At 45.0% G+C, this 19,969-nt stretch overlaps 1 protein-coding gene across 2 annotated transcripts in view; it reads left to right on the top strand.

Moving 5' to 3' along the window:
• The first annotated feature begins 19,180 nt into the window (after positions 1-19,180).
• The window catches only part of ADAMTS14 (ADAM metallopeptidase with thrombospondin type 1 motif 14), a 129,296-nt gene continuing 128,507 nt past the window's right edge, over positions 19,181-19,969 (top strand). For both annotated transcript variants that reach the window (XM_067465694.1, XM_067465693.1), the window contains exon 1: positions 19,181-19,604. In XM_067465694.1, coding sequence (XP_067321795.1) covers positions 19,517-19,604 — 88 coding nt within the window. In that variant the 5' untranslated portion in view covers positions 19,181-19,516. The remainder of the gene's footprint in view (positions 19,605-19,969) is intronic.

Genomic DNA, 19,969 nt, shown 5'->3' with positions numbered 1-19,969 from the left:
TGCACTTATACACAATCGGTGCTGACAAAATTACCATCTGCCAGCTGCAGAAGGCCGCCTTACTGGGATCTGCATGCATTATTCGTCGATACATCACACAGTCCTAGACACTTGGGAAGTGTCCGACGTGTGATCCAATACAACAGCCAGCAGAGTCATCTTGTCTGCTGTTGACTCGTCTTGTTGTGTTTCAAATTATTATTATTATTATTATTATTATTATTATTATTATTATTATTATGAGATTTCCATTATGCAGCATCCCAACATAGGCCAATATATGAGGCAGGTAAAGGTATTTTTTCTGCATCAAGAATATGACATATTTGTTTTGACCAAAAGCATCTTCTGACACATTGAGGACTAGCAAATTTTATTTGGCATACTTTTTCTGACAAAGGGAGCACGTCATATCAGATGGAACTGGGCTGAAGTGTAGAAAAGCTTATGCTGAATAAATACTGCATTTCATCGCATAATAGTCACAATCACATAATAGTTGCATCTGTCCTTTTTGGGTCCCTGGTTTTTGGTGTTTGTTTTTTGTATTCCCTGCATAATATTCATGGGTGGGTGAAGGTACAAGAGCCAGGAGGCTTCTCTCGGCTACTGTCAGCTGAGGGAGGCCTCCTACTTCTGGTTGGCAGATGCGTGCGCCAGCAGGAGTGAGCTATGGGCTCTCCCTTGACTGGTGGATGGGAGAGGCCTAGTAAACTTCACCATTTTCACTGCATAATAGTCGCACTCCTCTTTTTTTGAATAGGTGAAAGGTGCAACTATTATGTGGTGAAATATGGTATGTTAGTGCTGCAAATCACTATGTTATTTTTTGCTTCAACAGGCTGACATAGTTTTGTCTCTCAGTTCTTGTGGGTTTTTTCGGGCTATATGGCCATGTTCTAGAGGCATTTCTCCTGACGTTTCGCCTGCATCTATGGCAGGCATCCTCAGAGGGTGAGGTCTGGAGCTGGGAAAAAGGGGGTTTATATATCTGTGGAAAGACCAGGGTGAGACAAAAGGCTACTGTAAGATGGGCTAGGTGTGAATCTTTTCAATTGACCACCTTGATTAGCATACAATGGGCTGACTGTGCCTGGAGCAAACTCTTAATGAAAGGTGATTAGATGTCCCTGCCTGTTTTTCTCTCTGTTGTTTTAATTTTAGAATTTTTTAAAACTGGTAGCCAAATTTTGTTCATTTTCATGGTTTCTTCCTTTCTGTTGAAATTGTCCACATGTTTGTGGATTTCAATGGCTTCTCTGTGTAGCCTGACATGGTGGTTGTGAGAGTGGTCCAGCATTTTTGTGTTCTCAAATAGAATGCTGTGTCCAGGTTGGTTCATCAGGTGCTCTGCTATGGCTGATTTCTCTGGTTGGAGTAGTCTGCAGTGCCTTTCATGTTCCTTGATGCGTGTCTGGGCGCGCATTCGACAATACATAGTTTTGTCTGCCCATGAAGGGATGCAAGAGGCTGCCACCTCTCTTTCTCTGCTCCCAAGAAGCCCGCTTTTTTGGGGTTCTGATCCTCAATAATAATAATAATAATAATAATAATAATAATCTTTATTTATACCCCGCCACCATCTCCCCTGTGGGGATTCGGGTCGGCTTACATGAGGCCAAGCCCAGCAACACAATACAATAAAAGAAGTCAAAACACAACAAAATATGATAAATTACATAAAACATAAAAATACAGCAAACAATATAAAATTAAAATAAAATCATTCATAATACAGTAACAATGAGCGAAAGAACGAAGGAATTGACAAAAAAGGAAGTGAAGAATGGGAGAAAGGAAGAAAGGAAGGAAGGAAGGGAGGAAGGGAGGAAGGAAGGAAACAAGTGAGGGAAGCCTGGAGAAAGAGGGCTGGTGGAAATTTGAACAGGGGCCACAATTGGCCCCCGGGCCAGACTTTGGATACGTCTGACCTAATGTTTGGCTGTAAAAAGTTCTTTAAATCCAGGACATCTATTTAGCAGTTCAAAGATCTTCCTGTACATGGAATGAACCCTTGGCCAAGCTAATAGGAGCCATGCTAAGCTTCTCTAATTTTAGAGCTTAGTTGCCTCTTTGTACATTGTAGCCCTCTCTGATAAGCAATAACCACAAGAAGGAAAATAGCAATCTGTTGATGTGTTAGTTATTTGGGGGTGGGTAGAAAGAGACTTTTATGTCTGGACCAGCCTTTGTAGTTTAACCACTAAGTGCTTACATACCTTCCCCAACCCCATGCAACTTCTGAGTCATCCCATAACTTGAGAGATTGAACTCAGTTCACCACTAAAAAGGTTTTTCTTGCATTGAGAGAGATGAGATGCTTTGGTAGCCTTCATGAACTGACCAACAGATAGTGAGGAAATATATAGATTCCCTAGCATCTATTATTCATGGAATCTTCATTTCTTTCCCTCTGATATGTTTTTTTTTGTTGAAAAAACAAAGGGTGTATTGTCGAAGGCTTTCATGGTTGGAATCACTAGGTTCTTGTGGGGTTTTTTGGGCTATAGGGCCATGTTCTAGAGGCATTTCTCCTGACGTTTCGCCTGCATCTATGGCAAGCATCCTCAGAGGTAGTGAGGTCTGTTGGAATTAGGACAATGGATACTCCACCTCAGACATCAGAAGAGCTGCAAGACCAAGAACAAGCCACGAGAGTAAAGATGAAGATCCACCCAGAGGAAAAGTGTTCCTGCCATACATCAAGGGAACCACTGACCGCATAGGGAAGCTGATGAGGAAACACAACATTCAAACAATCTACAAACCCACCAAGAAGATCCAACAAATGCTACGTTCAGCAAAGGACAAGAGGGATCCTCTCACCTCTGCAGGAGTCTACCGTATACCATGCAGCTGTGGAGAAGTCTACATAGGGACCACCAAATGCAGCATTGCCCAAACACGCATCAAGGAACATGAAAGGCACTGCAGACTACTTCAACCAGAGAAGTCAGCCATAGCAGAGCACCTGATGAACCAGCCTGGACACAGCATATTATTTGAGAACACAGAAATGCTGGACCACACCAACGACCACCATGTCAGACTACACAGAAAAGCCATTGAAATACACAAGCATGTGGACAATTTCAACAGAAAGGAAGAGACCATGAAAATGAACAAAATCTGGCTACCAGTATTAAAAAACTCTAAAATTACAACAGCAAAACAGCAGAGAGGAAACAACCAGGCACATCTTAACACCTCTCAACAGGGGATTTTCCCAGGCTCAGCCAGGCCTTCAAATGCTAATGAAGGTGGTCAGTTGAAACATTCACACCTAGCTCCAGCAGGGAAGAGCTCCTTGCCCCACCCCAGCCATTCCACAGATATATAAACCCATTGTCCTAATTCCAACAGATCTCACTACCTCTGAGGATGCTTGCCATAGATGCAGGCGAAACGTCAGGAGAAATGCCTCTAGAACATGGCCCTATAGCCCGAAAAAACTCACAAGAATCTGGGAATTATTGTTTCACAAGGTCTTTAGCCTTCTCCGCCAAAGAGTGCTGATGCTTCACCAAACTCCAAATTTCAAGTTCCCATAGCATCACACTTAAAGTGGTGTCAAACAGCATTCATTCTGCTGTGTAGATGCATCCTCAGTTGAATTTTGTGGTGGAGGCTGACTTTGTCCTTCGGGTGACCCAGGATTTAGAAGATGATGACTTAAGGATGACTCAGTATAATCATAGCTACTGACTGCAAAAAGAGTACAGCTGGAGGTTGGCCCGATATCAGGTTTCTCCAGAAGCTCAATTCTTGTTCCGTTGTTGTTCAATATCCGTATTCATTAGTGTCAAGGAATGTGGTCTGGGGGTTATGCTGATCAAATTTGTGACTGGTACAAATCTAAGAAGGATCTTGGATTCTTGAGGAGATAACACCAGGATTAAAACTTGAGGCATAAATACTTTTTTGTACATGGGAAAACCAGGCTGATATAAATAAACTACAAATCATGGAAGAGGTTTGCCAGGGGCTGAGTTACAGATGGCAGGCAGAAATAAAGTGTGTGAGGGAGAGTTAAAACAAAAAAACAAACAAACCAACAGTTCTACAAAATGTTACGAGGGTTGAATGAAAAGTAATGCCTTCACCTTCGTAACTCAACAGATGGCAATACTGGTATGCGACAGGTACTGCCTTGTTCAGTAGACTCTCCTCTACAGTTCCAGTTTGTCATGAAGCTTTTGCATTGAACGGTTATTAAAATGCTAAGTATGGAACCCTGCACAGGCAGTCGGTCAATGCGACTTAAGCAATGTGTAGTCATTGAATTATTAACAGCAGAAGGTGTCACCCCAAAGGAGATTCATCAGAGAATGTTTATGGTGATTGCATTGATGTGAGTACTGTGCGTTGTTGGGCAAGTATGTTTTAAAATGTTGAGGTGGGAACATCTGACTTGCGTGACAAACAAAGAGTTGGACATCCTGTGACAGCAACCATCGAGTTTCACAAGCAAAAGGTTGACAGATTGATCCAGGACGATCATAATATCAGAGAGAAATTTCAAGCATATTCGGCATTTCACAAGAACGTGTGGGTCACATTATTGCTTTGCTTGGCAGATCTGTGCACGATGGGTATCCAGGATGCTGACGCCTGAAATGAAAGTGCCCAGACTTGAAACTCCAGAGACTGGATCTCATCACTGTACGACATCCTCCATACGGTCCAGATTTAGTACCGTCTGACTTTCATCTGATCCCGATAATGAAAGGAGATCTGTAGGGTCATCATTATGCTTCTGTTGAAGACATTGAGAGAACTGAGACACTAGTTGCAGAAACAGAGTGTCATCTTCTTCTGTGACGGCTTCAAATCAAATCAAATCATTTATTTCGGTCATTGACCAGCACAGGAAATAGAGTCACATTTTCATATAAGCCATGACGGCTTCAGAAAACCTGTTCTTCGTTGGCAGAAATGTATCCAATTGTCTGGTGATTGTGTGGAAAAGTGAATAGTGGTAGTTAAAGAGTGCATTCTAAGGATTATTTCTGCATTTGATTTATTAAAATATTCCCATCCAAACCCAAGTAATGAAGATGGAGGCATTACTTTTCATTCAACCCTCGTTGCTGCTCCCATTTAGGAACTGGCCAAGCTATCTCAATACCTTCTGTTTAGGGACAACCTCAATCCTACCTCATGCAACAGAATTGTTTACCAGAAAAGAAAAATTCATTCTTACAGCACAGAAAAAGTAAGGGTATTCCTATTAAGTTACAATTCTAACAACATAGTTGTACCCTTCTAATATAGTGTTGTTCATTATCAGAGAAAGGAAGATATTGTAAATGAATTGTTATTTTAGTAACTAGTAACACCTCAAGCTACCTCAAGGGCCATAACATTAAAGAAAAAGTAGAAATAAGCCACGTATAATCGAAAAATTGATTGTGAAGCAAGCCTGGGTGAAATGGGATCACTGGGAATCATGCTGACAAGTTTGGAAGCTTTCCACCTTCTACTGTAAACAGCTAATGAGCAAGCAGTGGAAGAGGGAAAGAGAGATTTAATCTCCTTCTAGGAACACATTCTCAGAGGTGAAAATAACAAATTCTTCAGTTAAAATTCCTTTCCGGGGCCAGCATAATCACAGGCACAGTAGTGGTACAGTAGGAGTGTTGTTCATTTAAGAGAGTATACCCTCCAGCTTTTCACAGATGAAAACCAGGACGCTGTGGCCAAGTGACATCAGGTGGCAGTCAAAATAACAGATTTTATGAACACATAAGCTAACCACCTCATCACATTAGACAATTTTCCCGTTTCTAGATGATGTTAAATTGAAGTCCCTTGGTTGCCACCAAATGACACAAGCCTACTTCTGGTGGTCACCTGAGGGTCCCTGGTGCTTTCATTAAAAATGTGTGTTATTTGGGGTCAGCAACCTACCTGTTCCAGGCCTCTATATGCTTCTAGATATGGGAAAAATCATAGTTTTTCCCATGTGATGGCAACTGGTCATTTTCACTATGCCAAACTGTTTTATGACATCAGTTGGCAGGCAAAAAGTGGGTGGTTCCAAATGTTAACCATAAATCTTTCGCTGCCCTGAGTCCTCCCTCTGGGGAGACGGGTTGAGAAGGGCAGGATACAAATACCGTATATTCTGATGTATAAGACTACTTTTTAACCCAATAAAATCTTCTCAAAAGTCAGGGGTTGTCTTATACGTGGGAGTAGTCTTATAAATGGGAGTAGTCTTATACACGGGAGTAGTCTTATACACGGGAGTAGTCTTATACATGGGAGTAGTCTTATACACTGAAGTAGTCTTATACATGGCAGTCGTCTTATAGAGTGGGTGCTGAAACTTCCAATCGGATTGGAGAATCTGTAGTTGCCGCATATGGTGGGGGAAGCTCAAAAATGGCAATGGCCGTGCCCCTGCTGTGTCCAGAGACTGTATGAAAGCATTAAGGACAGCGCTGTACAAGTACGGTATAGGAAAATCTATTCATCAGGATTCGTGGACTTAATGTGGTCTCGATGGTGAGGTGAAGGGGTGCCTCACCAGGAAGGTGTAAGTGAAGGGTGGAGCAAGACAGTTGCATCTGTCAAGTAGGAAATTTAGGTTCCACTTATGCGGGGAAGCTAATTCAACTAATTTACGACGCCATAAAAATATCTTAAAAAAAAAGAATGAGGAAGTACTCCATCATTGTCACTAATGGACAGTGAAGCGACAGCTCCCCTGGTGGCCAGAATAACCTCATGAAAGCTGGAATGTTAAATAGCCTCTGTGTGTCTGTCTATATATATATATAGCGTGTCTATGGCATTGAATGTTTACCATGTATGTGTACATTGTAATCCGCCCGGAGTCCCCTGCGGGGTGAGAACGGCAGAATATAAATACTGTAAATAAATAAATAAAATAATATCAAGACAGATAATCCACGATATCTGCTTTGAACTGGCTTATCTGAGTCCACACTGCCATATATTCCAGTTCAAAGCAGAAAATGTGTGTGTGTGTGTATGTGGGGGGGGGGGGGGGTTCAGCTGTGTGGAAGGGGCCTCAGATAACCTAGTTCAAAACAGATATTGTGCGTTATTCTGCCGTGATATTCTGGATTATATGGCTGTGTGGAAGGGCCCTGAGTAGTCTGTTCTGGAGCAGCCCTGGATGTATATGGGGAATCCACTAAGGAACTACTCCAAAACCATTTTGCTGATGGCATATTGGGGTCCAAACACCAGGGATCACTGGAGTTTGCTAGGAAGCTCTGGAGCAACCAGCAATACATTTAGTAATGGATAAAAAGCTGGAAGCAGGACTTCTGTGGCAGAACTGGCCATGCATCATCTGAATGGCACACTGTGGGTTTGAGGTGAGCGTGTTTAATTTGGCCAGTGTTAGACATAGGGCAAGTCTAATTCTCAAACCACTACACCACACTAGCTCTTGGGATTCATAGAAACCATTAAATTATTGCTGTTGGCCAGGGGCATCTCAGACATTTTATAGCCTGAAGCAGAGCAGTAGTTCTTGATCCCTCACCTTGCAGAAAGCCAAGATTCATAATACTCTAGGCCTGTAAAGTTATTTAACATTTCACAAGCATCTCTCCCTTTTCCTGGCAATGCAAACAAATTAATAAGTAAGAATTCACTGCTTTTTTAGGATACAGAAAATTGACCACCTGAGGCAGGTGCCGCCAGCCTAAAGATAGGGCCAACAGTGCTATTGGCATTCTTGCAATCCTCGGGTGGTGAGCTGTTTGGAAAAGACTGCTTGAAATATTTCTTCTTGGCATTGGCAGGTACCCCATCTCATACATAACATGTTTGCCATAGTTGGAGCATGTATATCTATCCTCTGACATATTGATATGGGACCTATCCCTCTCCCCACTGTTGATGCAGTAGTAAATATTTTCCATTCTAATATAATCCTCGCTGTGCACGTCTGGAGGATGAGATCATCCTCATTCATGAGGATGCTGTTGGCATTTGGACAATCAAGGCTTTAGGATCATGGTCATTGCAGGGAGCTCAAGTGTGGTGGCAGTGAACCGAAACACTGCTGCAAAAGCTGGTGAGAGACTGCAAAGAATGATCACACATGGTAAATGGAGACTACTGGAGATGTGTGATGATTTGATAACAGCTGATTGCATACTTGCTGAGCAGGTGAGAGCAAGCAGGCATCCAGATAAAGTATACAAGCTTTCAAGCATCAGCCACACCCCAAGCTATGGGGTTCTGTTACAGCTTCCCAATGCTTTCTCTTGGGACTTCATCATTTGATATGGTCGATCACAATCTATTGACCCACTGCCTAGCCATGACTGGGGTTAGGGGGATACCCCTTAAATGGGTGTCCTCCTTCCTCCAAAATCGGGGACAGCGTGTGGTGAGTTTTAGAGTGATATCATGGAACATAGCGCGATGGAAGAACAAATGCCCCATGGTAAAATTTGTTGAATTCCTGTCCCAATTTGGTATTATTGCACTCCAGGAAATGTGGATTACAGAAGAGGAACAAATCTGCCAACTCTTGGGATTTCAAACCTGGTCCAAACCAGCCATGAAACTTTCAAAATACGGTAGACCTAGTGGGGGCATTTCCACTTTAATCAAAGGTGCATTAGGTTGCCAGGGAGAAGAAATCTCACTTAAAAGTACTACAAACTGTAATAACATCCTTACAGTCAAATTAACAAATATTTCTGCCCCTTTGGCAAAAAGGAGTCCACCTATAATCCTCCTAAATGTCTACATACAACCTACAACATCAAAGTTACATAAATGGGATATATGGCCAATTCTTGAAGGGGCGCTGGAGGAAATTAATGTGCTGTTCCCGGCAGCACAGACCATCATCCTGGGTGACTTCAATGCGAGACTGGGCAACTCCAAACTGAAGATTGCATCAGGTAGCAACATCCCCCCAGATGCAAGTTTATTCGACTTCGGATGGAGGTCCCGTGACTGTCAAAGAAACAAAGCTGGAGTTTCATTGGTGGCCCTACTGTACAAATTCGATCTCACGATCCTTAGAGGCTTAAATGAGGAATTTATATACCCATTCACCTTCCATTCAGCAAACGCCAGTAGTGCTATAGATTTCATTTGCGTTTCCAGGGATCTCCAACCAGCGTTTACGCCCTTGGAAGTTATTCCCAGATTGGAAAGCGATCACCAACCTGTGACAGTGAGATGCCTCCTGCAGACTGACCTTAGAAGGCCCACACTTAGCACCAATCAGGAGAGCCAGACATTGGAATTACAATATAATAAAAGACTTAGAGGGAAATTTGTCAATCCAACCCACCTAAAGGACTCGTCAGAAGTAGACCTTCTTAAAAGAGAAATCCAGTTGGAGACAAATAATATTGAGGTTGTTTTTGATGCTCATAACTCTTTAGTTAATGGATTAAAGGGGGTTCTGACAGGGACATCCAATAAAAAACCACTACTGACCTCTTCAAATTCCAACAAGTGGTTTGATTATGAATGCCAACTAAAAAAAAAAAGATAAAGTATACAAACTTTCAACCATCAGCCACACCCCAAGCTATAGGGTTCTGTTACAGCTTCCCAATGCTTTCTCTTGGGACTTCATCATTTGATACGGTCAATCACAATCTATTGACCCACCGCCTAGCCATGACTGGGGTTAGGGGGATACCCCTTAAATGGGTATCCTCCTTCCTCCAGAATCGGGGACAGTGTGTGGTGAGGGGAGGGATGGTTTCCGAGAGATCTCCGCTAACTTTCAGGGTCCCGCAGGGAGCTATTCTCTCTCCTCTATTATTTAACATCTATATGCGACCGCTTGCCCGACTAGTGCGGAGCTTTGGACTTGAGTGCCACCAGTACGCTGATGACACTCAGCTCATTCTGAGGATGGAGGGCCGGCCGGACTCTGTACCTGAAAATTTCCATCAGTGCCTTGAGGCCGTTACTGGATGGTTGCATCCCAGCAGGTTGAGGGTGAATCCAGTGAAGACGGAGATCCTTTGGCTGGGCCGTCCGGGTGGGAGGGAGATCCAGCTGCCTACCCTGGATGGTGAGACACTATGTCCGTCACCTTCTGTAAAAAGTCTTGGTGTCTTATTGGACCCTCTGCTCACAATGGAGGCCCAGGTCTCTGCTGTGAGTAGATCTGCGTTTTTCCATCTACGTCAGGCTAGGCGACTGGCTCCCTTCCTATCTAGGAACGACCTGGCTACGGTGATCCAGGCGACGGTCATCTTGAGGCTTGACTACTGTAACGCCCTCTACATTGGCCTTCCTTTGTCAGTTATCCGAAAACTGAAGCTGGTGCAAACTGCGGCAGCTCGTCTTCTCGCCGGGGTGTCGGCGAGGTGTCATATCACCCCAATTCTATAACAGCTGCACAGGCTTCCGATTGAGTACCGGATCACTTTCAAGGTGCTGGTACTAACCTTTAAGGCCTTATATGGTCTGGGGCCAGCGTACCTTGAGGGCCCGCTTATCCCCCTACCAACCCCAGAGATTACTTCGGTCCGAAGACCAAAATTTGCTTGAAGTCCCCAACATCTGGACTTATCATCTGTCCTCTACTAGGCAGAGAGCCTTCTCGATTGTGGCCCCTTATTTATGGAATGCCTTGCCAGTTGAAACCCGAATCATCCGAGAGCTACTTGCTTTTTGGAAAGCCTGTAAAACCTTTCTTTTCCGACAACTTTCGATGGGTGAATAACTCGGGACTATGTCTGTTCTCGTTTTTATTGTATTTTAAAGTTGGTTGTATTGTTTTAATGTACTGTTGTAAACCGCTCCAAGCCAAATTGGGAGTGGTGGTATACAGGTCAAATAAATAAATAAATAAATAAATAAATAAATAAATAAATAAAAATATGTGCCTTTAATAGTGCCGTAGGATGCTTTTGCCTGAGCTGATCCACGGAGCCCACCACCCATCACACTGAGGGGGTCTGTGGATCAACCATGGCAAAATCATCCTGCGATGCTGCATCTAGAACACAAGAGGCATCCCATTTTCCATTAGAAACAATGGGGTCAGTGCAGGGGGAAGCTGCATGGCAGAGAAGTAGTAGCCTATTTATCACTTTAATTGGGTGATGTAGAGAAGTGGCCTTTTCACACTAATTGTAACACTATGATTCCACTTTAACTACCATGATAGCATTTGATGGAATCCTGCAACTTACAGAGATATCTGGAAAGCTCTACTTGCAGGGGCGGCTGAAGCAATAGGCAAGATACGCATTTGCATATAGCGCGAATCCCCAAGGGGCGCTCTTGAGGAGCCCCTGGTGCGGACCTTCTGGTGTCCCAGCTGGAGCAAAGTGAAGGTGTCCCTAGCTGGTTGGTCCCCTTTGCACTGCAGGCCCCGTGCCCCCAAGGCCCCCACCTGCACATGGCTCAGAAGTAAGGAAGAAGAAGGAGGAGGGAGGAGACCCCAAGGGCAGAGCCCATCATCCTCCGGTGCATCACCACGGCACCCCAGGCTCACCCTGGGCTGCAGGATGTGGCAAATGGGAGAAAAGGAAAGAAAAGAAAAGCCAAGAAGGAAAAAGCTGTGCCTCTGTGCCACCTCAAGGGGCGGCTCCTCCTCCTTTCTTCCTTTCTTCCCTTCTTCCAGGCTGAGGCTCCTCCTTGCCCCATCGCAGCTGCAACATGCAGATGCCCCGCAACAGACCCGAAATAAAGCAGACCCACCTTGAAAGGGAGGGAGTGAAAAGGAAGAGGAGGAGGAAGAAGAAGGGCGGGAAGAGCCCCTTAATAATACTAATTATAGTAAGAGGCAAAAGAAGGGGCTACCTTTGCTGCCACCTGGACAAAGAGGAGCCTCGAATAGTTGGAAAGGGGGTCCTCCAAAGGGCATCCAGTCCAGCTCCTTTCTGCCAAGCAGGGAGGGAGGAAGAGAGGAAAGAAAGAAAAAAAGAGGGGAGGAATGAAGGAGAGAGAGAAGAATAGAGAGAAGTAAGGAAAGAGAGAGAGAAGGAAGGAAAATGGGAAGGAAAGAAGGAAAGAGGGAAGAAAAAAGAAGGAAGGAAAGAAAGAAGGAAAGAAAGAAGGAAAGAAAGAGAGGATGAAGAAAATAAGGAAGGAGAGAGGGAAGGAAAGAAAAAAGAAAGGAAAGAGAGAGAGAGGAAATAAAATAAGGAAAGGAAGAGAAGGAAGGAAAGGTGCCCCCCCCCCCCCCCCACACACAGCAGGGGGCACCTTTCCTTACTTCTCTTTCCTTTCTTATGATTGGTTTTGGGGGGGGGGGCACCAAAATACTGTTTGCTTATACTTAAAAATCACCTAGGGCCACAGTCTTCTTGCCACAGTACAAATTCCAGGATATCATGGGATGCAGTCATGACAGTTAGAGCAGAATTGTAGTGCTATAACTGTGTAGTGTGAAAGACACTTAAGTCCACAGAAGGAGTTAAAGATGTGCTGGTTTATATGTTGGCATATTGGCAGAGTTTATTCTTCAAATATTATTAATATCAACAATTTCCTGCTACAATTAATTCATTCTGTGACACACAGATGGAATTGTGAGATACCCAACAGTGCCTTCTTATGTTGCTTGACTGCCACTGTTTTTTCAAACAATCACCAAGATGCAATTTTCAGGTTGCCAGATGGAACCACTGCTTTCTGTTCTCACCTTGGAGGTCTCAGGATATTGGATCATACACCTGAGCGGTTTCCATATAGGAAATCTCTTTTTGTCATTATAGAAAAGACTTCTGTAATTTATTCTTTTGGGCATGCACACCCATTCTTGCAGAGTCTCAAGCTCATGGATTTCACATATGAGGAGACTGGAAGCAGCACCAATTAAAATTTATTTTTGAGCTTTAGCCAATATTTCTAAGAGAGATCTTTAGCAAAAATGTGACATATGCAAAATGTATTATAGCCTTGGATGGAAGTTCCATTGACACTCATTTGGGATATGCATTTGTTCAGATGCCCTAAACTTATGGCCAGGAAGACCCTTTCTAATATATACTGTATTTTCCGGCGTATAAGATGGCTGGGTGTATAAGGAGGCCCCCAACTTTTCCAGTTAAAATATAGAGTTAGGGATATACTCGCCATATAAGACTACCCCTCTTCCAATGCACACCAAATACAATTTTTAAACAGATTTGATTTCAGTATGGTAATTTTCCTATTACCATACCTCCTTCTCTGACTCTCAGATCTCACAAATGCATGCCTATGCCGCTCTCTCTCCACCTCAGTCTGACAGAGATCTTTATTTCCTTGTACAATTCTGTGATGAAACTTTACAACATCTGTTCTGCATGATACGAATCATAAGCAGTAAAGCATAACTGCCATATGATCTTAAGTGCAAACAGCTGTCCGCAAAGGAATCTCCAAGGGGGTCCCCAGAAATTGCAAGCAGGACTTTGCAGCTCCTAGGATTACCATAGCAAATGTTCAAAAATATGCATATGACAGTGTGATGTGAAACTAGGGTGCTGTGGAAGGAGGAGCATTCTTTGGGAATGACACTTGCCCAGCCACTATATCATTACATCTGTTCAGTCCTGACCAAAATGGGACAAGCATTGAGTTCTTGTCATAATAGGAATTGTAATGTTCTAAATATCTGGTTCATAAAACAACTTCAGAGCTCTTGGGATAAGATTGTAAAGGCTGGCAGACTGGAACAGCTCACTGCAAGCAAAACGGGAAATCTAAGGATATCCTAAAATGGCTGAGATGCACCCATGCTATCAAAATTTAAATTTCTTTTACATATCCCATTCAAGATCACCTGGACATCTTTTGTTTTTGTCGTGTCAGGAGCAACTTGAGAAACTGCAAGTCACTTCTGGTGTGAGAGAATTGGCCGTTTGCAAGGACGTTGCCCAGGGGACGCCTGGATGTTTTGATGTTTTGATCATCCTTGTGGGAGGCTTCTCTCATGTCCCCGCATGAGGAGCTGGAGCTGATAGAGGGAGCTCATCCACCTCTCCCCGGATTCGAACCTATGACTTGTCGGTCTTCAGTCCTGCCGGCACAGGGGTTTAACCCACTGCGCCACCAAGGGCTCCACCTGGACATCTGGAGAAGGGTGTTGTTATTCCAGGAGCATGCCTGGAACAAGAGGGAAATGCCTTTGTCCATGCCCATCTCTTTATCTCCCCACCAGGCCCATAGCCAGGATTTCAATTTGGGGGGGGGGGGGGGTTGAGTATGTTTCGGGGGGGGGGGCTGAGTCTGAGTGAAAGATGGTCTACCCTACCAAACCTTTTGTATCGTTACCCCAATACCCCCATCATATAGGATATATTGGGTATGGTGATCAGATCATGATATGAATAAACATAACAGTTTAAATAATGCACCAGTAAGGCCTTTTCGCGAACCACCATGAGAATTTGAGGGGGGGGGCTGAAGCCCCTCAAGCCCCCCCCCCTGCTACATGCCTGCTCCCCACTTATCTTTTCTCTTAAGTAAATGATTACTTTAGAAAAGCAAACAAAATGACAATGAACCTACAAAACATTCTGCAAAACAAATCATCTGGAAAGACTGAGTATGCACCAAAATCCCACAAACACCTCTAGCTGTCTCTAGCAATAAACATGTAATAATGATTCATTTTTTTCTTTACTCTTGTGGCTTGTTCTTGGTCTTGAAGCTCTTCTGATGTATGTCTACTCTACGATGTCTGTCTGCTCTATGACAGACATCGGAAATGCTGTAAGACCAAGAACAAGCCACGAGAGTAAAGAAAAAGATACATCCAGAGGAAAAGTGTTCAAGGGAACTACTGACCGCATAGGGAAGATGATGAAGAAACACAACTTACAATCTACAGATCCACCAAGGAAATTCAACGAATGTTACATTCAGCAAAGAATATGTGCCGTCCACCCAGACGCTATAAAAAATAAGACTGTAACGTGCTTCTCTCTATAGCTGAGCGAACTGCAGTTGTCTATCTTGAAAACTTAAGATACCAAGCAACTGAGACTAGTACTGGTTTTAAACATCAAAAGAGAATATTTATTTATACAAAGTCCTGGAAGACTTGGCACGGTTCATATAGTTGCAAACAAACAGTCGATAGATGAAGCTACAAAAATATTCTTTCTTTCCTATAGTTACAGAGGCAACCCTTTCTCCAAATGGCAGATAAGATTCTGAAATCTTAACACCCTAACCTTAAGCTGTTGTGGTTTAGAAAAAGGCAGGCTTTTTCCCTACTATAACTTAAGGTCAGTCCTGGAGACAAAGCAGTCACGACTCTCATTCTATAACTATATAACTCAATCTTCTCAACTAAGCTTATCGGTCTAAAATATCTCAATGCAGCTCAACACACAATATACTATCTATATTAACTCAATATAGCTTACTCGGTTTATCTATACTATCTATAGCTTAATATATCTTACTCAGTTTAGCTTAATACTTATCTATAGAGTATAATATACTATCTATAGCTCATAGAATCATAGAATCAAAGAGTTGGAAGAGACCTCATGGGCTTTCCAGTCCAACCCCCTGCCAAGAAGCAGGAATATTGCATTCAAATCACCCCTGACAGATGGCCATCCAGCCTCTGTTTAAAAGCTTCCAAAGAAGGAGCCTCCACCATACTCCGGGGCAGAGAGTTCCACTGCTGAACAGCTCTCACAGTCAGGAAGTTCTTCCTCATGTTCAGATGGAATCTCCTCTCTTGTAGTTTGAAGCCATTGTTTGAAGCTTACTCAATTTATAGTTTTTGCAATGGTTCTCCCAGAGCTAAGTGCTTAGCCATCAGCACGTCTGAAATCTTTCCTCAAACTGAAAAGGCAGGGAGAGTCTAAAATGGAGATCTTTCCCTGGGAGAAAAGGCGGTCCCTAAACTCAAAGAGCTGCTCTCTAAGGCAAAGAGGCCTGCAGACTCTGATACTATTAACTTTTAGGACTCTTGCAAAGATGCAGCAGCCCTGGGAGAAAATGCAAGAGGAAGCAACCTCAAGCAACTTTAAAGTAAGGCAAATCAGGCTTCTGGGAGACGGAACAGGATAAGAGGTATCCTCTAACTACTGCAGGAGCCTATCGTATACCATGCAGCTGTGGACAAGTCTACATAGGGATGACGAAACACAGTATTGCCCAAACACGAATCAAAGAACACAGAAGGCACTGCAGACTAATTCAGCCTGAGAAGTCAGCCATAGCAGAGCACTTGATGAACCAACTTGGACACAGAATATTATTTGAGAACACAGAAATGCTGGACCACTCTCACAACTACCATGTCAGACTACACAGAGAAGCCACTGAAATCCACAAGCATCTGGACAATTTCAACAGAAAGGAGGAAACCATGAAAATGAACAACGGTTGCTACTTGGTCCTTATACAGATTCCTCAGGAGAGAGACAAGGTGATTTGGTATCCTCATACCACCATGAACTTGCCACAATTTATCATGCTCCACACAGTCAAAGGCTGTAGAATAGTCAATTAAAACAGAAATAGATGTTTTTCTGAAACTCCCTGCCTTTCTCCATTGGCAATCTGGTCTCTCGTTCCTCTGCCTTTTCTAAACCCAGCTTGTACATCTGGCAATTCATGTATTGCTGGAGTCTTCCGTGCAGGATCTTGAGCATTACCTTACTGGCATGAGTAATAAGGGCCACTGTATGAAAGTTTGAGCAGTCTTTAGCATTTTGTTTTTTGGTATAGGGATATAAGGTGATTTTTCCAGTCTGATGGCTATTCTTGTGTTTTCCATATTTGCTGGCATATGGCATATGGTCATTACAGTTCTCCTATTGCATAGATTATATAGCAGCATTTCTCAACCTGGGGGTCAGGACCTCAAGGGGGGGGGGGTTGCAAGGGGGTGTCAGAGGGGTTGCCAAAGACCATCAGAAAACACAGAATTTTCTGTTGGTAATGGGGGTTCTGTGTGGCCCAATTCTATCATTGGTGGGGTTCAGAATGCTCTTTGGTTGTACGTGAACTATAAAGCCCAGTAACTACAACTCCCAATTGTCAAGGTCTACTTCCCTCAAACTCCATAAGTGTTCATATTTGGGCATATGGAATACTCGTGCCAAGTTTGGTCCAGGTCCATCATTGTTTGAGGTCATAGTGCTCTCTGGGTGTAGATGAACCACAAGTCCCCACCAAACCCGTCTAGTGTTTTCTGTTGATCATGGGAGTCCTGTGTGCCATGTTTGGTTCAATTCTGTCATTGGTGGGGTTCAGAATGCTCTTTGACTGTAAGTAAACTATAAATCCCTGCAACTACAACTCCCAAATGACAAAATCAATTATTTTTTTTTAGTGATGATCACTCCTTGGGTTAGTAGGTGTCTTGTGGCCAAATTTGGCGGCAATTTGTCCAGTGATTTTTGAGTTCTGTTAATCCCACAAAGGAACATTACATTTTTATTTATATAGAAGATGTGCAGTGTGCATAGGAATTCATTCATATTTTTTCCAATTATAATCCGGCCCTCCAACACTTTGAGGGACTGTGACCTGGCCCTCTGTTTAAAAAGTTTGAGGCTCCCTGGACTCAGGGGCAGCTCAACCCATTACGCAAAGTAAGCATTTGCAGTATAGTTGATTTTGTCCAGGGGCGCTCTTGAGGCGCTCTTGGGGGAAAATAGACCTTGACATATGCGAGTTGTAGTTACTCGGATGTATAGTTCACCTAAAATCAAAGAGCATTCTGAACTCCACCAATGATGGAATTGAACCAAATATGGCACACAGAACTCCCACGACGAACAGAAAATATATATCAATGATTGGTTGGGGGGAGGGGCACCAAAATACTGTTTCCTTGCCGTTGAAAATTACCTAGGGCCGCCTCTGCACTGGACTACATTGTCTATGCAAATATACAGGGGCGGCTCATCCATTACGTGAAGTAAGCGGTCGCAGCACATTTTTTTTTTTGCCAGGGGCGCAGAGGCGACTCTGTAAATGCCCCTCGACCGCCACTTGAGGAGCGCCCCCTCAGCTCACAACAGCCCTAGCAGTCCGGGGGGAGCCTCGGCTTTCTTGCCTCGCTGCCGGGCGATCCTCTTCCCAAAGGGGCCGGGCCCTTGAGCCTCTCCTAGCCCCTCTCGTTCTTGCTCCACCCGGCCACCGGGTGCGCGAGCAGAGCCGGCGCTCAACCGTTCTCCGCGTTCGATCCCTTCCCCATGACCGGCTCCCTTTCCCGATCCCCCGGCATTCCACCCTCCTCCTCTCCTCTCCCCAATCTGTGGGTGGGCCAAGGGGCAGAGCCACCGCGCCTGGCCCACTTTGGGTCCAGAGGCGTGTCTGCAGACGCCAGCATGAGCACCAAAAGTCACCTCTTCTCCTGACTTTCTCTTCAGCCATTGGGACCAAGAGAGAGAGAGAGAGAGAGAGAGAGAGAAAGCCCCTCTGGCTGGAGGTATTTCCCACCTCCGCTCCCTCCTTTGTTTTTGCGCCTACCTTCAGGAAAGGTGGGCATCTCCACCTCTCTCTCTCTCTCTCTCTCTCTCGGTCCCAATGGCTGAGGAGAAAGTCAGGAGAAGAGGTGACTTTTGGTGCACACGCCGGGGGTCTTCAGGCATGCCTCCGGACCCAAAGCGGGCCAGGCAAGGGAGCAAGTGCAGCAAGTGTAGTTACTGGGATGTATAGTTCACCTACAATCAAAGAGCATTCAATGATGGAATTGAACCAAATATGGCACACAGAACTCCCACGACAAACAGAAAATATATATCAATGATTGGTTGGAGGGGGGGGGTACCAAAATACTGTTTGCTTACTGTTGAAAACTACCTAGGGCCGCCTCTGCAAATATATATAACCTCACAACCTTTCAGGATGCTTGCCACAGATGCAGGTGAAACGTCAGGAGAGAATGCTTCTTCAGCATGGCCATACAGTTCGAAAAAGCTACAACAACGCAGACTATACTGTGTTTGGAATACACCTCCCTGCACTTTTGCTGAGGCGAGGAGGCGCGCGCGCAAACCAACATAACAACCCGGGAGGGGCTCGCGCTCCCATTCTTTTGATAGACACCATCTATCGGGTTGTGGTCCTCGGCGGTGGGCGGGGCTTGGCCGAGGGGGGCTGACCAATGGCGAGCGAGGAGCGCTGGAAGCGCCACGTGCAATGGAAAGTCTCTCTCTCTCTCTCTCTCTCTCTGGTTCAGTCCCGAGGGGGAAGACGAGGGAGGGAGGGGAGAGGGGCACCTCTCTCTTGCAGCCCCCCTCCCTCTTCTTCACTGGCTCGCCGGGCTGTCACTCAAGCTGGGGCCCTCCCCTCCGCCGCCTCCCCTCAGCTGGCACTCCTCCCCGAGACCGGCCGCCGCTCCGCGTTTCATTTGCCCATTCGCTTTGCATGGAGGAGGGGAGGCGTCCCGGGCGGCGGAGGCGGCGGCGGCGGCGGCGGAGGCTGAGGGGCCAGCTGGGGACCCGGCTCTCCTGCCGCTGACAGGACGGGAAGCCAGGAAGGAAGCCGGGCAGCCGAGCGGCGAGGTGGCGGGGGTCTGCCTCCCTCTCTCCCTCCCTCCGTCATTCCCCTCCTGGCGCCCCTCGCTTGCCAAATGGATTACCCGCCCCTCTATGTGATGCTCTCTTGCTTGGTCCCTCTCCACTGGTGGCTGGCCCAAGGCAGAGGAGCCCGAGCCCAAGGTAGGAAGCCCCAGCCAGGCAAGACCGCGCTCAAAGAGTTGCTGGACTTTCATGAGAGTGCAGGACTCTCCCAAACGCTGGGGAGCAGAAGCGACTTTGGATTTCAAGGGGAAGGGGACTGGTTTTAGAATGTTTTCATGTACATTTCGGGACACATGTTGCATTCCTGCAGCTTGACACCCCTCCAGCTGCCACTGCTCAGTGCTATGGGATCCTGGGAGCTCTAGTTTGACAAGGTCTTTAGCCGTCTCTGCCCAAGAGTGCTAGTGACTCGCCAAAGTAGAACTCCCAGGATTTCATGGTCGTATCTGTATAGTGAAGGCACTGCTCAGTGCTATGGGATCCTGGGAGCTCTAGTTTGACAA

Source organism: Anolis sagrei, chromosome 3 (assembly GCF_037176765.1).
Source record: "Anolis sagrei isolate rAnoSag1 chromosome 3, rAnoSag1.mat, whole genome shotgun sequence".
NCBI classification, from domain to species: Eukaryota; Metazoa; Chordata; class Lepidosauria; order Squamata; family Dactyloidae; genus Anolis; species Anolis sagrei.
This window is presented reverse-complemented; position numbering and strand designations above follow the sequence as displayed.